Raw genomic sequence first — 21,627 nt, 5'->3', positions numbered from 1 at the left:
CTAACTATAATGTCTATGTAACCTTTGGTATTTTTTAGTGAATTTCCATGTTTTTTTAAATTCTATTTTCTAAGATTTTCAGTGATTTATATGTTTATTTATTACCTACAATTGGTGGTCCCAAGTAGGTAGTTATGGTTAGGACCTAGTTTCCTTAGAAAAAACATTTTTTGTTTTGCTAATAACTTTGACACCATTTGGTGAATCTTCACACAATTTTCAAAACTAGTTTGCCTGTTGCTTCAGCTGCTGTCTGGAAAGTTTTGGAGTGATTTGTCCAGTGCATTTCCCAAGGAGCCTGACCTGACTCTGGGGGTGGTAAGCTTATATTTATGTACAATATTGCACCATACACTATATTCACGAGTGCACTTTTATCACTCAGTTGATTTCACTTTCTACACATGTTTGTATTTCCATTTCAGGGTGACCTATGGTAGTAACCAGTCTACTTAATGTAAGTGACGGTCTTCCTTTTTGACTTTATATTGCTAAGACTATTTACACAATAGTTTTTGGAGAAGATGTTAATTTACTTTTGGTCCTGAGGAAGCGTTGTGGGATCCGTTCGGACCGCTAGACGCGAAACATGTCGACCATTTACTAGAATCCTTAGATTTTGGGAATTTCTAGCGTTTTTGAAAGTAATTGTGCATGGCTACTCTTTATACTTTCCTCCGTTTTTATTCTTGGTCTCCATCTTATTTAGACTGATTAAATTATGACGTGGGGTTAAGGTGGTGAACCCATTTTATTTCCATATTATTCTCTCCTATGTTTTTTGGATCCTTCAATCTTGTTCAAATTTACTTCTGTTGGATCCTCTTGCTATCTAGAGAGCAACATGGGCAAGAGCTCCCACAGGGAGCCCACTAGGCATTGCAGTACCAGCCTGGTGTAGAGCGTTCCCGATGATGAAGCCAGTCATCCATTGAGATGCTTGAGGGTTCAACGCTCTTAGTCACTTTTGGTCCTCTGACTGGCTAATTATGGAACAGTGTACACTTGTTGTATTTGTATTAATTTTGGGAGACTGTACAATGGACCACTAACCTCCCGGTCCCTCCTCTTTGGTTTTTTTTTCATTTGTTTATATCCATTGCTTCTCCAAATAAACTGTTGAAAATAAATACTGATAGTGAATAGGAAAAGCCAACCATTAGTGACAACATTGTATCTGTACCTTCTTGTCACAATGGCTGATTTAAAAAAGCAATATACCATTACGTCCAATAGACCCTTCTGGTGACAGGGATTTATAGGGTTTGCAGAGTCTCCAAAAACACTTTATATCCAGTGCACCGAATGTAGAGGCATTATTTTGGCAAAATATAAGGAATAAAAAATGTGTATCAAGAAAACCATGTATTTCTGTAGTTTACTTCAAATACTGAGTTTAAGAGCAGTGGTTAATTGTGGATTTATGGGTACCCATATTAGCATGTAAATCAGATGGCAGTTTGCCAAATGGTCTCTTTCTTGCACACTGGCTTTCATTTGAAAGGCACAAATACAAAGAGGTCCAATTTGTAATAACAAATGTTTTACTATTCTGTATTTCCAGAAGTCTCCCACTACAAATGGTACCTCTCTAGTGTGGCTTGGCCTAGAACCTGTGACATAGTACACCCCAATCTGACTTGGGGAAATCATATGTTACCAGTCATAAATCATGCTTTGTTCACCATGTGGGTAACTGTGGATTTTGCCCCTAGCTCAGCCACCACCCAGGAACAATTAACAATTACCCAAACATTTCTGAAATAAGACAAGCAGAGCAGTTCAGGGTATGACGTGTGTTTCTAACAAGGTTTTTTTTAACCATAAGACCTTCAAAACCTCAAATTGTGCTTACAAACAAACATTTTCCTCATACTTCTGTACCGGAAAGTTCTGGGATTTACAGGGACCTGAAAATTTCCTATCACCCAGCATTCCCCTAAGTTTCCCAAGAAAATTGTACCTCATTTGAGTGGGTGGTCCCAGTGACCACACCAGGAAATAGCCCTAGCACAGCCAGAACCCAGGGAAATCTGCCAAACCAGCATTTCTGAAAACTAGACACCGGGGGATTCAAGAGTGGTGTGACTTACATGGCTCTCTCCATGTTTTTGTTTTACCCAGAAGCCCTTGCAAGTGTCAAACTTTGTCTAAAAACACAAATTTACCTCACATTTCTGTGACATAAAGTTCTGGAACCTGTAGGGAGCCACAAATTCCTTACCACTTAGCATTACCCCAAGTCTCTTGATTAAAATGATGCCTCATGAATATGGGTGGGATTAGTGTCTACAACAGAAAAGGGCCCTGTTAGAAATGGGGTTTTTGGTTGGCAGTCAGGTTACCCCCTGTCCAAGCAAAAGCCCTCACTCTAGTCAGGGTAAGTCACACACAATCCAAGATTATCCTATGCCCACCCTCTGGTAGCTTGGCACGAGCAGTCAGGCTTAACTTAGAAGGCAATGTGTAAAGTATTTGTGCACTAAATCATACAATACCACCATATAGCACCACAAAAATACACCACACAGTGTTTAGAAAAATATAGAATATTTATCAGGATATAAAGTGTCTTAAGTCTTTAGAATATAAACAAAGTCTCTTTCAAGCACAAGTACCTGATTTGGAGTGGAAAAATCTCCTCAGAGGGCCACAAAGGAAGAGGTGCATGGAAAAAGTGTGTGTGTGTCGATTTCTCCCCAGCACACACGAACTTGCGTCGTTATTTTCCACGCGGGGAAGTCGTGCGTTGTTTTCCGGCGCGCGGACAGTCTCTTTCTGTGGGTCGCGGGGATTACCAGATGTCCCGGGTCTGTGCGTGGATTTTCCTGCTTGTTTTCCGGCTGCGCGTCGTTCTGCGGGGCTGCGCGTCGAAATTACGATCTCACGGCAGGCGTTGCGTCGATTTCTCCTCTAGAGGTTGGGCGGCGTTGTCCTTGCGAAGCCGTGCGTCGGATATCCGGTCGGCCCAAGAGCGTCGCGTCGATCAGCGTCAGTGTGTGGCGTTTTTCTCACCGCGGTACAAGCTGTGCGTCGAAATTTTCGGCGCACGGAGAGTCCAAGTGAAAAAGAGAAGTCTTTTTGGTCCTGAGACTTCAGGGAACAGGAGGCAAGCTCTATCCAAGCCCTTGGAGAGCACTTTCACAGCCAGACAAGAGTTCAGCAAGGCAGCAGACCAACAGCAAGGCAGCAGTCCTTTGTAGAAAGCAGACAGGTGAGTCCTTTGAGCAGCCAGGCAGTTCTTCTTGGCAGGATGTAGTTTCTGGTTCAGGTTTCTTCTCCAGCAAGTGTCTGATGAGGTAGGGCAGAGGCCCTGTTTTATACCCAAATGTGCCTTTGAAGTGGGGGAGACTTCAAAGAGTGGCTAAGAAGTGCACCAGGTCCCCTTTCAGTTCAATCCTGTCTGCCAGGGTCCCAGTAGTGGGTGTGGCAGTCCTTTGTGTGAGAGCAGGCCCTCCACCCTCCCAGCCCAGGAAGACCCATTCAAAATGCAGATGTATGCAAGTGAGGCTGAGTACCCTGTGTTTGGGGTGTGTCTGAGTGAATGCACAAGGAGCTGTCAACCAAGCCCAGCCAGACGTGGATTGTAAGGCACAGAAAGATTTAAGTGCAAAGAAATGCTCACTTTCTAAAAGTGGCATTTCTAGAATAGTAATATTAAATCCAACTTCACCAGTCAGCAGGATTTTATATTACCATTCTGGCCATACTAAACATGACCTTCCTACTCCTTTCAGATCAGCAGCTACCACTTCAATACTGTATGAGGGCAGCCCCAATGTTAACCTATGAAGGGAGCAGGCCTCACAGTAGTGCAAAAACGAATTTAGGCGTTTTACACTACCAGGACATGTAAACTACACAGGTACATGTCCTGCCTTTCACCCACACAGCACCCTGCTCTAGGGGTTACCTAGGGCACACATTAGAGGTGACTTATATGTGGAGAAAGGGGAGTTTTAGGCTTGGAAAGTACTTTTAAATGCCAAGTCGAGGTGACAGTGAAACCGTACACACAGGCCTTGCAATGGCAGCCCTGAGACAAGGAAAAAGGGGCTACTTAAGTGGGTGGCACAACTAGTGCTGTAGGCCCACTAGTAGCATTTAATCTACCGGCCCTATGCACATAGAGTGCACATTACTAGGGACTTATAAGTAAATTAATAGTCCAATCAGGTATGATTCAAGGTTACCATGTTTTAAGGGAGAGAGCATATGCACTTTAGCACTGGTTAGCAGTGATAAAGTGCGCAGAGTCTAAAAGCCAGCAAAAACAGTGTCCAAAAAGTGGAGGGAGGCAGGCAAAAAGTTAGGGGTGACTACCCTAAGGCTGTCAGGTCTAACAGGCCCACATTGAAAAGATGACAGATCAAATGTTTCTACCCAAAAACCGAACCCTTTCTGAAATGTCAGTGGCTGCAGAATTAGGGCTGTTGTTCAGCTGGTACCCAGGGAAAACTACCAAACCTGCACACTTCTGAAAACTAGACACCCAGGGAGCACAGGGTGCGAAGGCTGGCCTAGTATCTACATCAGGAAAGGTCACAGTATACAACATTGGACATATCACCTTTTTCAACTAAAAACCCACACTTTTTTGTAATTTTGTTAGCTGTGGATTTTGGGCCCTAGCTCCATGGGCACCTAGGGAAATCTACCAAACCTGCACATTTCTAAAAATTAGGCACTCGGGGAGTCTAAGGTGCTGTGACTTGTGTGGCTCTCACCAAGTCTTCCTATCCAGAAGCCCTTACAAACCTGATATATTGGGTAAATACACAAATTGTCTTCACATTTCTGTGATGGAAACCTATGGAATCAAACCAGTGTCAACAGAAGTCCTCATGACTCCTTCTGAGCCTGATTTGATTTGCTCCTGTTGTATGCTCTAGTCTCAGTCACATAAGTGGGATAACGTTTTTTCTGGGACACGTGGGAGACCTGTGGGTGGTAAGAATTTGTGACTTCTTGCTTATTCCAGAAGTTTGTCACCAAAATGCAAGGCACATGCCTAATTTTAGACAAAGTTAGAGTTTTGTAGGACATCGTAGTTAAGAAAAGGTCATGAGATCCATGCACCACCCTGGACTCCACTGGGTGTCTAGTTTTCATAAATGTGTGTGTTTAGTAGATTTCCTTGGGTGGCTGCCAAGCTCGCTCCTAATACTTTAGCTACCCGTATTGCTGATTTCTACAATTTGCATTTTGGGGCCTTTTATGTTGTGGACCCTAGGTCCATCCGCACAAGCTGGGTAGCTTTTTCATTAGGCCAATGGGGGAAAGCTGGGTGGTAGAAATCTTGTGGATCCCTGTGCATTCCATATGTGTGTGTCATGAAAAGAAAGTGTTTGAGTTTAGGCAAAATTTGAGAATCCATGTGAAGCACACTAACCTAGACTCCTCTTGGTGTCTAGTTTTCAGAAACATCTGGGTTTGGTGTGGTTCCCTGGGTGGGGACTGACTCAAGCACAAACAGTGCAGCAATTCATTATGGGAAGTAGGAAGACATTGGAAGTTATCTTCTTTTATATGACTCCTATGTAAAGACAATGCCCAACTGAAGTAACTGTTGCTCTCTCTTGCCATACCTTCTGAGATGCAATATTGCCCAGAGGAGCAAAAGACTGAGGCCTCCCACCAAACTTTTTGGGGCGGAAGACCGCCACTCCGGTCTTCCGCCCACTGGCCCTATTACATGTTTCCTGCTAGGTCAATGGGAAATTACCCTCAACATTGGTGCCGGCTCGTAATCGAGTCAACGGCAATGTTGTGGTGTGCCGGGTGCAACAGCACCCGTCGTTCTTTTCACTGCCTGTAAATCCAGCAGTGAAAAGTGCAACTGGGCTGTCCATGTGGGCCCCTGCACTGCCAATCCAAGTGCATGGCGTCTCCGCCAGCCTTCGCTGGTGGACACCAAGTCAGCACTGTTACAGCGCTACTCTGGTGGATTAAGACCGGCGGCACAACCTGGCCGTCTGCCAGCCTAAAAGTAGCAGTGCCGGCAGTCCGACCGTGGTGCTTTCGGATACGGTCGTAATGTGGAAGTCGGACTGTCTGAGTCTTGCGGGGATGAGGGTGGGTCTGAATGTCAGCATGAACCAAACACCACCCCATTATTTAATAAAAAATATTCTTGACATTGAGCAAGCTTTTCTGCCTCTCCCTTGCAGGGGAAATTGGGGTAAATCCCCTCTATGTTCCATGAAGGCAGAAAACACAGAATATATGTTGGGGTACGTTTTTTATTTTAAAAAAGTCTCCCTGGTATCTATTGGGCTTCACACCTTCCTGGGGGCAGGCAGACCGGAGGAAAATACCTCCTATCTGACCCCAGGACGCGGCAAAGCTTTTCTGGCCAGGGAAATGAGACGGTGCTAGCCCATTGCCAGGAAGGGCCGCTCCCCACTCTAAAAAATTAATTCTTGGCATCTAGTGGGTTTTGTGTACCCCTTCTGGTGCAGATTGTAGGTACGTACATTCTACCCACCTCTGGAAGGGTAGAAAGACTTTTGTGAATGGAGTGAGTGGAGAGCACTAGTCCTTTGCTAGGGTAGCTGTCCCCCTCAAAAAGAAATCCCTGGCATTTAATGCTCCTTCGGGCCCCCCTTCTGATGGAAGAGTGGAGGTATATACTTCCTATCTGCACTCATTGGGGACAGAAAGGCTTTTTTCCTAAAGTCAGGAAGTAGGACTAGCCCATTGCCGGGCGGGCACCCCTATTACACGTTTACTTTTGCAACTACACTAGCATGTTATTTTAGCTTAGGCTCGCAGATTGTGCTTTCACTCCAATACATGCATTTTTATTTTTATTATGATTTTTGCAAAAGCTTCATTTTAGTGGAGATGTTTTCATATTTTATCAGTTGTTCTTGCAGAATTCTGTTATTCTTTTCTCTTCATGACTTCACAGATATGTATGTGTTATCACATCAGGGCAGTTTCCTCAGAACACCAGATGTTTTATTATAAAACACCTCACTGCCACCCTGCTTGATAGATGGGAATTCCAGCCAGTTGCCATTGCATGCTGCACATCGTCCTTGCAGTTTCTGCTGAGGCCTGACACCTCCTCTGTTTCTATGTGGAGGACTCTTAGTAGACCAATAGAACTCTTCTTTACCTACAAACACAGGTACGTGGGACAAGTTCCTTCTGGGTGGCCTGATGGGCAGATTGTGGCTTACACTGCCATGCCCTTCTATCGAATATTAGTAGTCCAGGTAGGGATTCTACAACCATTATTGTGATAGTACGGTGGGACTTTTTCTATGTTTCACTTTCCTTGTGACTGCTTAGCTTTTATTATGCTTTATCATCTTTATATGCCGTTTTACATAGAATGCATTTGATTCAATAAAACCTATTGTACCTAGTCTTCCTTCTTTAATAACTTTTCACTGTAAGCAATCAGACCTATAACTTTCATCATTGGCTTGTCACCATAACCTGGTCAAACCTACTATTTTGTTTCATAGGCCTCCCCACAAGGCAATCATCAGTATACCAAATAGAAATACAAATATATACAAAACAGAATTAGCAGAACAATGAAAAATCCATCTTATTGACTCTAATAAAGATTACCATATTGCAAATTGTTTATTGCTGTGGTTTGTGCAGGTGGTGTCATAAGGACCCTTGTATTTCTAAAAGACTGCTGGATTAGGGTTCGCAGCACCTATGATTGTACGTGACTGAGTCATTTCCACAACAGTTGGCAGCTGTCAGACCAACCCACCCGGCTTTCTAGCAGCACCTCACCAAAACACAAACAGTAAAGTTGATTTCTGGCAGCCTAGCGCATTGACTTTGAAATCTTCTCAGGGAAATTGCAGTGCAACAAGTTATACCCTTTTCTCTTGTTAGATATGAGTCTCTTACAAACACACACAGGCAAGAAAGAAGATGCAAAACAGTTTTCAATCCATTTATTGAAAAGACTGCATTCTATGATAAAATACATGAGCTGCAAAGATTAGGAAAATGACAATAAACTAATTCAGGATTGTGTGAGTAAGCGATGTGAATATGAACAATCCCAACGTTTTTAAATAAGCATGAATATACAAGTTCCTCTCTAAAGCGTATTGCCTACCCTAAAGGGAGCAAGGTATGCTAAACCTAATCTGTCCAAGCCTTGTCCATGAGAAGTGCTCCAACCACCATTACCTTAGAACAAGGTCGGCCTTCAGTCTCCAAATCAGGTGTTCTAGAGACACAAAGACTGAGATCTGCTGTAAAGTGACATGCAGTATGGATGGAATATCCTGGGTGGAACCCCCTGTCATGACCTTGGTCTCACAGAGGGTTTTTATAAGGCCTATGTTATTGTTCATGCAGACATCCTGATGTGAGTATGTACCTAAGTGTTAGATTGTGTGTGTGCAAACTTGGATCGGCAATATCATAACAAAATGCTTACTTTTTCACATTCTGTTCTTATCTAACTTGAAGCAAAGGGACATGATGAATCCAATTCATACATTACTAATAATGGAGCTTTCACAGAATGGCATCTGATTATAAACTAAAATCATTTCTTATAAAGTGCAAGAACTGCAAGTACTACTAAAATGTAAACAATTAATGATAAACCAGAGCATGTTAATCTAGGTAAAAGGGCACAGGCCTCCAAATTGAAGCTAAGCTAAACTCCTATACCCAAGCAAACTAAAATGGATCCACAATAGTGGACACCATTACCAAAACCCTTGCCTACTACAGTTCTCTGGGAGATTCCATGTAGTAGAAGACCTGCCTACAGGCTTTCGCATAGTGTAATACCAATCTGCCCTTAAAAGCCTATTGCATTTAAGGAATGCTTTTTACAATAAGTAAGTAAGGATACGTGCTATGCCATAACTTTTAGTTATAAACTGATCACACCTAACGAATCCGACATAACTTTTACGAATGAACCGATAAGACATCTAACTTTACCAGTGGCTTGACACTATATCCAAATCAGGTCTACTGAATTGCACATACGCTGACAATCGTCAGGCATGCCATTTATAAAATTATGATTATTAACAAACGTAACCTTGGCAAAACAATATACAACCCGTTTCAATAGGGCCCAACAAGAACCTTCACGGTGAGATTCTACTCCATGATTTGTCAGAGTGGGTGACCAATGCCAAAACACTTATCTGCTATGGTAACCTATAGCTCTTATCATTGGTTTGTCACCATCACCAACTCAAGCCTACTGTACTGAGGGTAAGCTTTCCTAAAAGGCTAAGATCAGACATACAATCATAAAATTGCAAATATACAGTATACAAAATTACAGATGACAAAGCAAATTTCTATCTCTCATAATAGAGCTTAACAAGGATTCTCACAATGCAAATCGTCTGTACTAATGGTTTGTTAAGGAGTTAACCAAAACCAAAACCTTTGCCTATTAATGTCATCTCTTGGATTTCATGTTACAAAAAATCTCTGGAGGCTTGAATTCCAAGTACTAACAATCCACCCTTAAAAGCCTTCTTGTCTTTGACATACAATCAATATATCATGCCTATTGCATTTTTTGTATTTTTTCATCACAATCAGTCATATAGCTTTTATCATTGGCTTGTCACCATAAACAACCCAAGCCAATTGAACTGACTGCAAGCTTTCCCCAAGGCAACCATCGGACAAACAGTCATAAAAGTACAAATGTATTCAAAATTATAGTAGGCAACATGCAATACTATCTCTCCTAAGAGACAGTAACAAGGGCTATTGTTATGCATATTTTCTATCCCTACTATTTGTTCAGGTGGATCACCAACATCAAAACCCGTGTCTACCACTGCCAACAGTGAAATTCCACGTAAAAAAATACCTGCCTACAGGCACTAGCACAGTGTAATAAAAATCCATCCTTAAAAGCCTATTGTCTTTAACACAAAGAGAAGGGCAGGCCTACTGGCTTTGTCATAATGGTCATGATAAGCAGTCCAAACTTATGAAATTTTGCTTGACGTTTCCCAATGAACCAATGAAGCCTTTACCCTTTTACATTGGCTTTACACTTTACCTAACACCAGCCAATTCAAGTGCACATAAACTGACAAATATCATGCATTCAGGTACAAAATTACTAATATGAGAAACTATAGCTTGCACACTATTATACCACCCCTATCAACAGGACATCACCACATTGAAACCCCCCAGGGTTTGTCAGTGGATGGTCAATGCCAAAACCCTTGCGTACCGGAGCAATCTTTGAGATCACATGTAACAAAGTACTTGACTATGGCCTATAACACAATGTGATAACAACAATATCTTAAAGGTTTACAGGCTTTAACATGTGATTTTCAATTGATTAGTCAGACCACCTACCTTTGTTATAATGTGTCATAAATAAGTGGTCTAGAGTTATTGGATTAGAGATAACACTTCTAGTGCATCAAACATACATACATAGCTTGTTACCTAAACCTTAGTCTGCTGTTTTGAGCATAAACTTTTCCACAAGGCAACCATCAAACACACAGTCATAAACTTAGAAAGGTATACAAACTTACAGTTGTCCTAAGAAAAATACTACCTCTCCTAAAATAGCTTAACAAGGATTCTGACAAAGCAAACCTTTTATATCAATTGTTTGTCGTACTAGATGACTAACACCAAAACCATTGCCTTACTAAATTAATCTATGAGATTTCAGGTGACAAAATACCTATTGGTAGACTTTAATATAGAGTAATAACAATCCACATGTAAAAGTCTATTGACTCTAACATATTCATTGTTATGTGTTGGTTTATTTCTTACAGCAGCACAGACGGGAGGATGGCGGTCGTTAATTCTAGACTTCAAAATGCACTTTTGTGTTTGAGAGCCCAGAGCTTCACTAATCTACATGGATTTTAGGCGTGGCCTGACAGTGCAACTGTCCTTGACTTTATGTGATCAACAAAATGAGCTTTCAGAGTCCTGCTGAAAGAGGGACTTGGGCTCCACTCACATGTTGGTTTCCCTGAGCCATGATTTGATTGGGCTGAATTTGTGTGTTTCCACTAAAGAATACTTGTATTGTACTTTTTGGCTTTGGTAATGTTTATACTTGATACAAGAGGGCTGAGTTGACTATAGTGGCAAGCTGTTTTTTATGACATGTTATGATAAAGAACATAGTCCTGACATTTATTGTGAAAAGCATTATCAAGGAGTGTAAGAAACGTTAATAGCATTACAGTGCTGTGTGTGATCCTGAAAGTTCAAGCTCATGAAGCCCAACTCTTGCTGCCATGGAGCCCAACTCTTTCTGGCATGGAGGGAAAGCACTTTCTCTTCTGTGGAAGCACATAAGGTATGCCCAGTCAAAACATGCACTCCTGTCTACCAACATTTGGGCGGAGCCAAGGCCCCTCTCCTGGTAGTACTTCTTAAAGGTATTTCTAGTTGATCACATAATATCTGATGGCAGCTGATCTTTCTAGCCAAACCTATAAATTATGACGTTTAGCAAAAGCTGGTGCTTTTCACTTTAGAAATTTGCAAACAGCAAATGCAGGAAGAAAGCACTCTAGAACATATTTTAGAGATTTCTATATTATTGATAAAATAACTTTGAAAAAAAAACAGCGAAAGACTGCGATATTTACAAACAGTAGGGCGAGGTTACACAAGTTCTTATTCGAATACCAGTTCCTGACCCTTGTAAAACCTGAAAACAGGAACAAATAGCTGTTATTGTTCTCTAAGAAAATTGGCAGCCATACCTGCGTGTCGCCGCCAGTTCTCGCCCTCTAAATACAACAGCTACACTTAGCATAAACCAGCAGTTGTATCTGCTGAACTGTGCCTGATGCCCCTGGTCTGAAAAGATAGATCTAAGGTCCATTGTGCTAAAGGAAAGAGCGGTCATGTGCTGCTCTGTGACTCAACCACTGAGTTCGTTGTAATCCCCTGGGAAACAGGACGCCGCTGTGATCGACGCGGGCCTATAAAGCGTGATGGCTCTGCAAACACCAGGCTGCAGCGTTCAGAGCTGGACTGGGGAGTCTCTGAGGGATATCAATAACAGATTGACGGCTCAAAGCAGCTATTCCTGCAGAAATAGTTAATTTTCTCTCGTACTTAAAGCAAATGTGAGAACGTGTTTTTTTTCGACTTGACAACAAAACGGAACGTACAAGGATAGCTTTGCAGAAAAGCACTTCAGCTGCGAGTCATTAATTGAAAACATTATGTGCTAAGTAACAGCGTTTGGGAGTTGCTCCTCCACCCCTCTGTCCTACGGCAGACCCTCTTAAGTCAGAACAAGCATGGAAGCAGAGGAAGAGTCAGCGACTGAGTCCTTTTCAGAAAATAAACGGACAGTATTCATAGAAAGACGACTCAAGTTGCTACATACTCTCAAAACAGACAAATGGAGTAAATACATTCAAAATGAGAACAATCAGAAAATTCTTCAAGACTTTTTAGAAAAAGATGGTCCTCCGTTCTTGTTTTTTAATTCCACCCCTGAAGGAGGGTTGACTGCTGTGCACGAGGTAAGTGCTCCCGATTCTGTTTAAAGACCATACTAAACGGAGGACCACTGGAGCTGTCTTCATAATGCTCATCCCTTGCCGTACATTGGAAGCTTACTAGCTAAACTCTAACATATACGCAGAATACGTTTATGCTGATTTATGTTTTCTTGTTGACCCCAGCACCCAGTTTTAATTGTACGGTTTGTAAAATGTGCCCTGAAACAAAACTGCAGCACACTATATCTAAAATACATATTTTGCTGTGTTAGTGATATTAGATGGACCTAAACAAAGTCTTTTCGGTGACTAAATTAGGGTTGTACCTCTTCTTGGTTTACAGGTTGAAGGTCTGTAAAAGGTTGGGACTGGGATAGAAAAGAGGCTTGGGCCCCCAGTAACAACTCAGACAGCTAAAAACGCGTGCCACATATCCAAATAGGGGCAGTTTTGACCTTGTGAAAAAAAACTGGATAGATATTTTCCATTGTATGGAAGACTGCATGCATTTGTGCGTGCTGCATGCAATGCAATGTGTGTTGTAACATCAGGGAAATCAACAGAAAAACCGGCCCACCAGACCACAAAACAGGTCCACTCAGAGATAATAAGTTAACAAATTCGATTTGGAGTATGTATGCCTATGCTGAGTATTTATGTACGATTTACATAACTTCCAGGTTGGGTCTCCTGCCGTGTAAAAGCAATCTAAGACTCACAAGCCCTTGTTTTAATGGGGGAAAAAAACCTAAATGAAAGTACTAGAATGCAACCCACTGTAGACCAAAAATTCAAGCCGGGTCGGCTGAAGGTGGCACACGACATGGGGACTTCTGGAAATAACGAAAACTTAGAGATAATGTTGGTCCCAATAAGTGCTTGTTTTGTGGTCACATGCTAATACATAACCTTTAACTACAAGTAATGTGACAAACAGCTACTACAGCAGGCATTCTGCGATGACGTTTGTTGCATAGCCCGCATCTGATGTTTCTAAATGTGTCATCAGAAACTCCATTTTCCAGCCGTGTGTTTTCCTTTAACAACCTACTGCATTCTGGGAGTTGTAGTAGCCCTTAATTTTAACGGAAACAACTGTCGGAAACATATGAAACCTACTTTTATTAAAGAAATCCGTATGACTGGAACTTAAATTTGGTAGCCTTGTTTACATTTCATGCTCTCAACACTTGTCTCATTGCCAATACCTGTATAGGGAAACATACACCCATTGCACAACACCCTGCCACTCTGATTGGGCAGTTCATTTACACTGTTTCATGTTGCCTTTGTAGATCCATCCATCTTTCCTAAAATAAACATTGTGTGTTTACCAAGCCCCAGCAAATGCTTTCATAGACCAAATTGGCCAGATTACACAAAGACCCTGATAACGAGTTGGACTGTGCCGGAGGACAGTGTTTGTATCAAAATGTACACGTGGTATTACCACCACATTATGAGTTAAACCCAATGGAATATCAGTGTGGGATTTTGTTCCTCCTGGCATAAAGCACATGGACTTCCCAATTTCATGGGATTTATAACGTACATTTACCTTCTACTTTGAGCAGGTGGTAAATGTTAGTGGAGACCTTGCGGTGGGGGGAGGGGAGAGTTGAGGGAAGGGTGGGATAAAGTAGGGAAGGGGAAGATATTTCCACTGCTTAAATGTTCCATTGCATTAGGCTTGGTGAAGGCTGCAGCTAAAGCCTTGTGATTCTTTTGACTGAAGTAATGGCTAGAAAAAAACAGGTCTTGTTCTACCACCCCTAGACCAAAATGAAGGGGCTAAACCTACCAACATGAATAAAGCAGACCAAATTTCCATGTAGTAGTTTTTACTCCACCTGACTCGGAGTAATGGCCATTTGAGCACTGAAAGTGTTAATTTAAGGTATGATCTCTGCCGCAGTTAAGAGTTGACTGGTGTCTGATGCAGATGAATAACTGTAGTATGTGTTTGTTGCACCTTAGACACTGCTAAATTGCTCTCTGTGACTAAAATTGTAAAGAGAAATGCTCTTTTGGATGGGAATGTCAGTGGCGCTGGAATTAGGGGTGTAGAAGATGCTGCAGGACCCCCTCAATTCATGCAATTGGACTGGCAGACTTTTGAAGTATTGTCTGACAGCACCTAACGATGAAAGATTTATAATGTAGGGTCAATTGTTAGGTGTAGTTAAACCTAAATACAGACCGACTATTGCTATTATTATTATTTATTATGCAGATCTGTGTTTACAGATCTGTTCATAGGTTTGTGCAACCTAAGGAAATCCAGCTAGGACATGAGGGAGGATGAAAGGAGAAGGTTAAGTTAGACGTTTCTTGAAACACAAATGTAAAAAAATCTACTTATTCCCTTTATAAGATTCATTTTGAGTATAACGACATAAAATACGGCCTTCATAGGAAGTACAAGTGAGGCATATCACTTCACAATACTGATATGTGATGGGAACAAAGATTTTTAATGGAAACGGAGCAAACCCAGATACATATGTGTAGTCCGTGTGATTCACACAAGGTTAAAACAAACTGTTTTTTTTTAATGCTGTTTCACAGGCCTTTCCTTTTCAGTGGTTAAGCGAAACTATTACAGAATAACAAATGTTCATTGTATTAATGATATACACAATGGTCCTCATTCCCAGTTGCTTGGAAATATCCGAAGTGAAAAAACATTATCACACTTTTTTTTTTTTTTCCTTAGGTGACTTTCCTTCCATTTTGAGTATCGGAGCTTGGAGAGTGAGAATATATGAGCTTTTTAATTTTTTTCGCATTGTAAAATTCCATATTTTCTTTTCTTTCATCAAACTTTTTTTATTTAATTTTTAGGTGGCATAATTTATGACATCACAGCAACGATTTACTATAATCCAGCAGCAAGTAGATGCTACAAACTGGTACAGAATTTCAAACACATGGCTTACCCATTGAAGAGATACATAAGCATGACGAGTGCGTGGTCATCAATTAATGTGCCTGAGTGGTTACACGAAACGCCACTCTTTTATCTAAGATATCTTAAGAGGGAAACCAATGATATGAACAACAAAGGGGAAAAAGAAGAAACTATTTGACCAATAAAGCTGAGATAAATAGTGATTGGAAGATACAGACTACTGCACACTCCCTCCTGGGCTGAAAGGAGTTTATAATGACAGACAGATTAACTGATACAGGAGGGAGGGCTCGGGTGTGGTATACATTGGAAGAGATGGAATGCACATGTGCGGGGATAGCAGGAGGGTAGAGAGAAACCGTGCCATGGCTCCCAAATGTGGTCAAATCCCTTCCTCTGTCAGTCAAAATTCCAGCCATGCGTTCCATGGAAAGGACTTGCCAGAGTCGAGCATACCACTGAGACATGGATGGAGCTTCGTCTTCTTGCACACTGCGGCCAGCATCATCTTGGCTGCCCCCGGCATAGAATAGAGTGGTTTCCCAATGTTTGGTGTTTTAAAGAGGGGTCCCAAAGATCCAACTGAGCACAGTCTGGATTGATCGGAATGGGATAGCCCAGGATTCCCTTGAGGTGGGACAGTATTTCTTTCCATTATGGGCATATGGTTGGGTAGTGCCACCATATGTGTCAAGTCACCCAGCATTCCACATCCCCTCCAGCAGACATCAGCTGCGTTTGGGAAAATCCTCTGAAGTTTTGCTGGATATTGATACCAATCATAAAGATGTTTGTAATGTGCCTCCCTCGGACCCATAGAACTATTAAACCTAGTGATATCCCGGTAAAGTGTACGCCATTGCCAATCGTTTATGGTTCTACCTAGAGTCTGTTCTCAAAAAGGGGCATAACATGTCGGGGGTGAATGTCAGACTGACAGCAGTAATGCATATAAAGTGGAGATAAAACCCCACATCGTCCTGTCACCACGTACAAATTGTTCACTGGGGAGCAACTCCCTAGTAGCTGCTATTTATACCTGTGACTGGAGCATCCAGTGTTTTAATTGAGTGTAGTGAAATAATTCTGAGGGTTGCAGGGTAAAGTCACAGCAACAGTTCTCAAATGTCCTTATGTTGTCACCAGGAAATGTCAGAAATCATTAAGCAACCTCACTCTCTCCATTTGTCAAAGGGTCCTGTATGTTGTGTTGGGAAGGCCGCATTATAATGAATGGGAGTGTGTGGTGAAGGAAAAATTGTCAACTTAAGGGCTTTTGTTACTGCATCCTGAACTTTTAATGTAGTGGCCATAGGGGTGCTTAAATAGGTGTTCCTTGGGTGATCTATTTTTGCTTCCCATAGGATGTCCCTTATTGTGCAGCCCCTAGTCGCTCAGTCTGTGTGCAGCCAGTGTTTGTCTGAGGCCGTAAGGGACCACTCCAACATAAGTTGCAATTGCATCACTCTATGGTACATAGGAAAGTCTGGTAGCACCAGACCCTCCCACGTCTTTAGGATGGGTTAACATTTTGGAAGGGAATTGTGCCCTACGTCCTTGCCATGTGAAGCACGTGACAATTGAAAAGATTTCTAGGCACTTCAAATGGGAGGCTTTAAAATAGATAAAATATGCGTGGGAGCAGCGTCATTTTAATTGCGTTAATACACCCAATCCAGGTAAGGTATAACAGGGCCCAGCATTTAAAGTCTGTCTGCAGGCGTCTAAGTAGGGCAGGGTGGTAATTTGCTTTGTAAAAGTTGAAGATTTTAGGGGTATTCTTTATACCTAAATAAGTAATCTCCTTTTTAACTCATTGGAAGTGAAAAGTAGAGGCCAACTCCCCCATTCCCAGCAAAGGGATTGTTAAATTGAGCAAGTATGATTTTTGAAGGTTGACACAGAAGCTGGACACCGATTGGTAGGCCTTAAGTTCCACCTGAAGAATCAGCAATGAGATGGTGGGGAACAGTGAATGCCAGTAGGACATCGTCCTCAAATAAGGAGAGCTTACGTGCATCAGAACCAAAGCTGATCCTGTGTATTTCAAGGTTAGCACATATTCTGCCCACCAGAGGCTCAATACTGTGAGCAAAAAAGTAAGGGGGGAGGCAGGGCACCCCTGCTTTGTCCCCCTCATCAAGTTGAAAAAGTCAGAAGCTGTACCATTGATAATCACCCGAGAGCTGGGACAGGAATAGTTACTCATTATCATGGTGATGTCAGCATCGCAAAACCTGAACCACCCCATAGCGTGCCCACTAAGAACGACCAATCCACTTGGTCGAAGGCTTTCTCGACGTCAGGCACCAACAAGACTGCAGGTATGTTTCTGAGTTACTTTTTCTATCAGGTGGATTATACATCTCAAGTTATCGTGGGTTTGCAACCTTTAATAAATCCGGACTGGTCCGGATGGATCAGCTCGGGCATGATATCCTCCAATCTTTTGGCCTGAATTTTAGTGTACAGTTTTGTGTCTAAATTGTTATAGGCAAAAGGCCTATAAGAGGCACATGATTGGGGATTTTTCCCTGGTTTGGGAAGGACTGTGATTAAAGCTTCACCCATAGCAGGAACCATCACCTGTGAGTCCACCAAATGATTGAATACGTCAGTCAGGTAAGGGATTAAATCTGAGCTAAAGGTCTTATTAAAGTGTGCTTTGAGGCTGTCTGGACCGGAAGATTTACGCAGCGTAAGAGTGTCAATAGTTCTCTGCACTTTTTCTCTCGTAATGGAGCTATTTAGGGTACCATTAGCTTCCCTGGATACTCTGGGCAGCTCTGCCTTGCCAGGGTAGGCTGACTGCTCGCCTGAAGTCATGGGATCAGTAGTATAAAGATGTTTATAAAAGTCTCAGAATAGTCTGGTTTTCTCTGCCTCTGAATGGTATATCACACCAGCCTTGTCTCGTATGTGGCTGATGTATTCCTTTGCCTGTTTCATTCGAAATTGCCCAGTTAGTAGTGGGACTATTTTATTCCCAGTTTCATAGTTTTCCTCAAACCAAGAGTGTAGTTTCAGCCCTATTAACATTGATGGCCTGCAAGTTGCCTTTTAATGACTTTCCTTTCCTGTGTAGTGTTAGGGAGGGTGCAATCTTGTGAGTCCTCCCTAACGAAGCAAGCTCACTCTCTGTCTGCCTCTCATTAGTCTTTTGCTGGTTTAGTGTGGTTACCAGCAAGATACATTTGCCCCGGATAACTGCCTTAAAGGCATCCCAAGTCATTGAATAAGAGTTGTCCCCTGGTTTATTCAACCTGAAATATTCTTTGATCATTTTTCAAAGTTTGTCCTGGATTGACCGATCTCTTGTCAGCACGTTTGGGGGAAAAAAACATCTGTGAAATGTAGATTGCAAGGCTGGCCCATCTAAGACAACCTTTAGAGAAGCATGATCTGAAATAACTATGTTATGAATAGTTACTGAGACGGTGGCCTGAGATAAATGTTGACTGAGGAAGATGTGGTTGATCCTAGAATAGGGCCAAAGGGAGAAGAAGGTGTAGTCTTTTGTGGTGTGATGTAGTGTTCTCCAAGCGTCAAAAAGACCTAAGTGGTGGAAAGCAGAATTAACGGTCTTTGTAAAAACACATGTTGGTGCTCTATGGGAGTGAGTAGTGTCCAAGGAGGTATACTAAATTATGTTAAAGTCTCCCAGCAACAGTATGTTGCCCCCTGCAAAGCCCCCTAGTAAAGATAAGAATTCCTAAAGGAACTAGGATTGGCTGGAATTAGGGGCATCTAATGTAGCTATTATACACTTCTTACCAATGAGTAGGCCTTTAACTAGTAGGAGCCTTCATTCCCCATTGGACCTATTGCCTGTGATTTAGAAGTGGACCAAAGAGTGAAAAAGTAAGGCCACCCTATTGTGTTTGATAGTAGCTGATGATCTATATATGAGAGGATAGCCCCTGTGGCGTAGTCTCTGGTCCTCCCCCGTTTAAGATGGATTTCCTGAAGAGCTACAGTGTCAAAGTGGTGGTCCCCAAGAAAATTCCAGAGCGGAGTATGCTTAATGGGGGAATTCAGTCTCATCACATTCCACATTAATGCTTAAAGAGCCATTGGAGGGATGGATAACATTGAACCACATGCCTAGGAACTCCATTAAGCCCCAAGGAGGGGCCACCAGTCCCCCACCACACTTTCTCCTTCCCCCTCCACCAGTCCACCCACATAATGAATCACAGCATTGTTCATGCCTAGGTCAGGAAAAAAGAATAACAGTGACGCAGAACTGTGGGGGTGATTCTCACCCTGGCGGGCGGCGGAGTCCGCCCGCCAGAGTTCCCCCCTCCAAAATACCGCTCCGTGGTCGCAAGACCGCTGAGGGTATTTTGGGTTTTGCACTGGGCTGGCGGGCGACCGCCAAAAGGCCGCCCGCCAGCCTAGTGCAAAACAGCCTTCCCACTAGGACGCCGGCTCAGAATTGAGCCGGCGGAGTGGGAAGGTGCGACGGGTGCAGTGGCACCCGTCGCGTATTTCAGTGTCTGCAAAGCAGACACTGAAATACAAAGTGGGGCCCTCTTACGGGGGCCCCTGCAGTGCCCATGCCATTGGCATGGGCACTGCAGGGGCCCCCAGGGGCCCCACGACACCCCATACCACCATCCTGTTCCTGGCGGCAGAGCCGCCAGGAACAGGATGGCGGTATGGGGTGTCAGAATCCCCATGGCGGCGCAGCGAGCTGCGCCGCCATGGAGGATTCTACAGGGCAGCGGAAAACCGGCGGGAGACCGCCGGTTTTCCCTTTCTGACCGCGGCTGAACCGCCGCGGTCAGAATGCCCTGCGGGGCACCGCCAGCTTGTTTGCGGTGCTCCCGCCAACCCTGGCCCCGGCGCTCCATGACCGCCGGGGTCAGAATGACCCCCTGTATGTATAATTGATTTGAAGTTCTCCTATCCTACATCTCGACATCTTAACTTAGGCTCTCTTAGGTACAGGACCCATGCTCGCCTCGATACCCCGCAAAAGGAATTCATTAATCTTGTATCTGATGCAGAATGCCAAATGTCCATATCACTACAGCTTAAGAGTGCTTCAAAGTGGATTGGGATAGCCTCTACTAGGCCTGGGGTTCCACATTTCCCAGTGAGGTACTCTTCCACCCCATGTTCAAACGTCTGTGCTCCAAGGGGCTAGAACACCTGACTTCCAGTGCTGGTGCAGTGTCGCTAAGGTCTCTCCAACTGGAGTGACGTAAGCATTAGTGGCTCCATCGTCGCTTCATTTCCTAGTGTGCCTCCCTCCTTTTTGCGCAGTTGGCGGTGGCACGAAGCACTGTAGATGACCCTTGTGCTCACTCTCCGTTTACCAAAGTCCCTGACTCTCCTCCGGTGATACCCAACAGCATCGCCACTTCAGTAAAGTCTGTGAAGTGGTGTTGCTTGTTACTTATCTCAAATGCTATACAAAAGGGGTAAGTCCATCTATATTTAACATGTTTAAGCCACAGGTCATCAGTGATCAGACAGAATAATAATCTGTGAGCCAAAGACGCCGGGGCAACATCTTGGTACAGGGAGCAGACCACTAATTTGCACTCGCAAACGGACGATTTTACCGTTTGCGAGTGCAAAATATTTTCATACATCTGGCCCTTAGTTCCTTCACGTTGAACAAGCTCACCTTGGCTAAGATGTCACTGGGCTGCCTCCCCTCTCTGAGAGATCAGAGACCTACTCTGTGCACCCGTTCCAGTCGTACCTCTGGGTTGTCACTGCCAAGAATGTTGGAAAATAGGCCTGTCACAAAAACCTCATGGTCTGTGCCCTCACTGCCCTCGTCTAAACCTCTCACTCAAATGTTATCTTTACGTGAGTGATTCTCCAAATCTTCATATTTGAGAAGAACAGTGTGTAGCTGACTGGAGTAGGTTCAGTCCCTCAGTCGTAGGTTGTATATGGCTTTCCACCGCTTGACGTTTTGCATCAAAGTCCAAGGTTTGGGCACCAACTGAGTTCACATCATACTGGACGGAGATCAGGCGGTCGTTTACTTCTGATATGAAGGAGTCAAAGGATGCCTTAATGTCCACTTTAAGTTCCTTCCTCAATTCACTCTTAAACTCCCATAAAGAAGAAAGGAGGTCTTCTTTCATTTGTGCCTTAGGCTCTCCCAAGGACGGTGCCATACTTTTCAATCTAGTCTCTGCTGGCGAGAAGTAGCTTGAAACTTTGTTTACCTGGGGCATCTTGTGTGATATAGAGGCTTGCAACACA

General features: G+C 43.1%; 1 protein-coding gene across 1 annotated transcript in view; it reads left to right on the top strand.

Annotated features, from left to right (window-relative positions):
- Positions 1-11,876: 11,876 nt before the first annotated feature.
- Positions 11,877-21,627, top strand: part of DNAH11 (dynein axonemal heavy chain 11) — a 2,866,633-nt gene continuing 2,856,882 nt past the window's right edge. Inside the window, exon 1 of the mRNA XM_069211469.1 lies at positions 11,877-12,506. Coding sequence (XP_069067570.1) covers positions 12,279-12,506 — 228 coding nt within the window. The 5' untranslated portion in view covers positions 11,877-12,278. The remainder of the gene's footprint in view (positions 12,507-21,627) is intronic.

This window comes from Pleurodeles waltl, chromosome 10 (assembly GCF_031143425.1).
Source record: "Pleurodeles waltl isolate 20211129_DDA chromosome 10, aPleWal1.hap1.20221129, whole genome shotgun sequence".
NCBI classification, from domain to species: domain Eukaryota; kingdom Metazoa; phylum Chordata; class Amphibia; order Caudata; family Salamandridae; genus Pleurodeles; species Pleurodeles waltl.
This window is presented reverse-complemented; position numbering and strand designations above follow the sequence as displayed.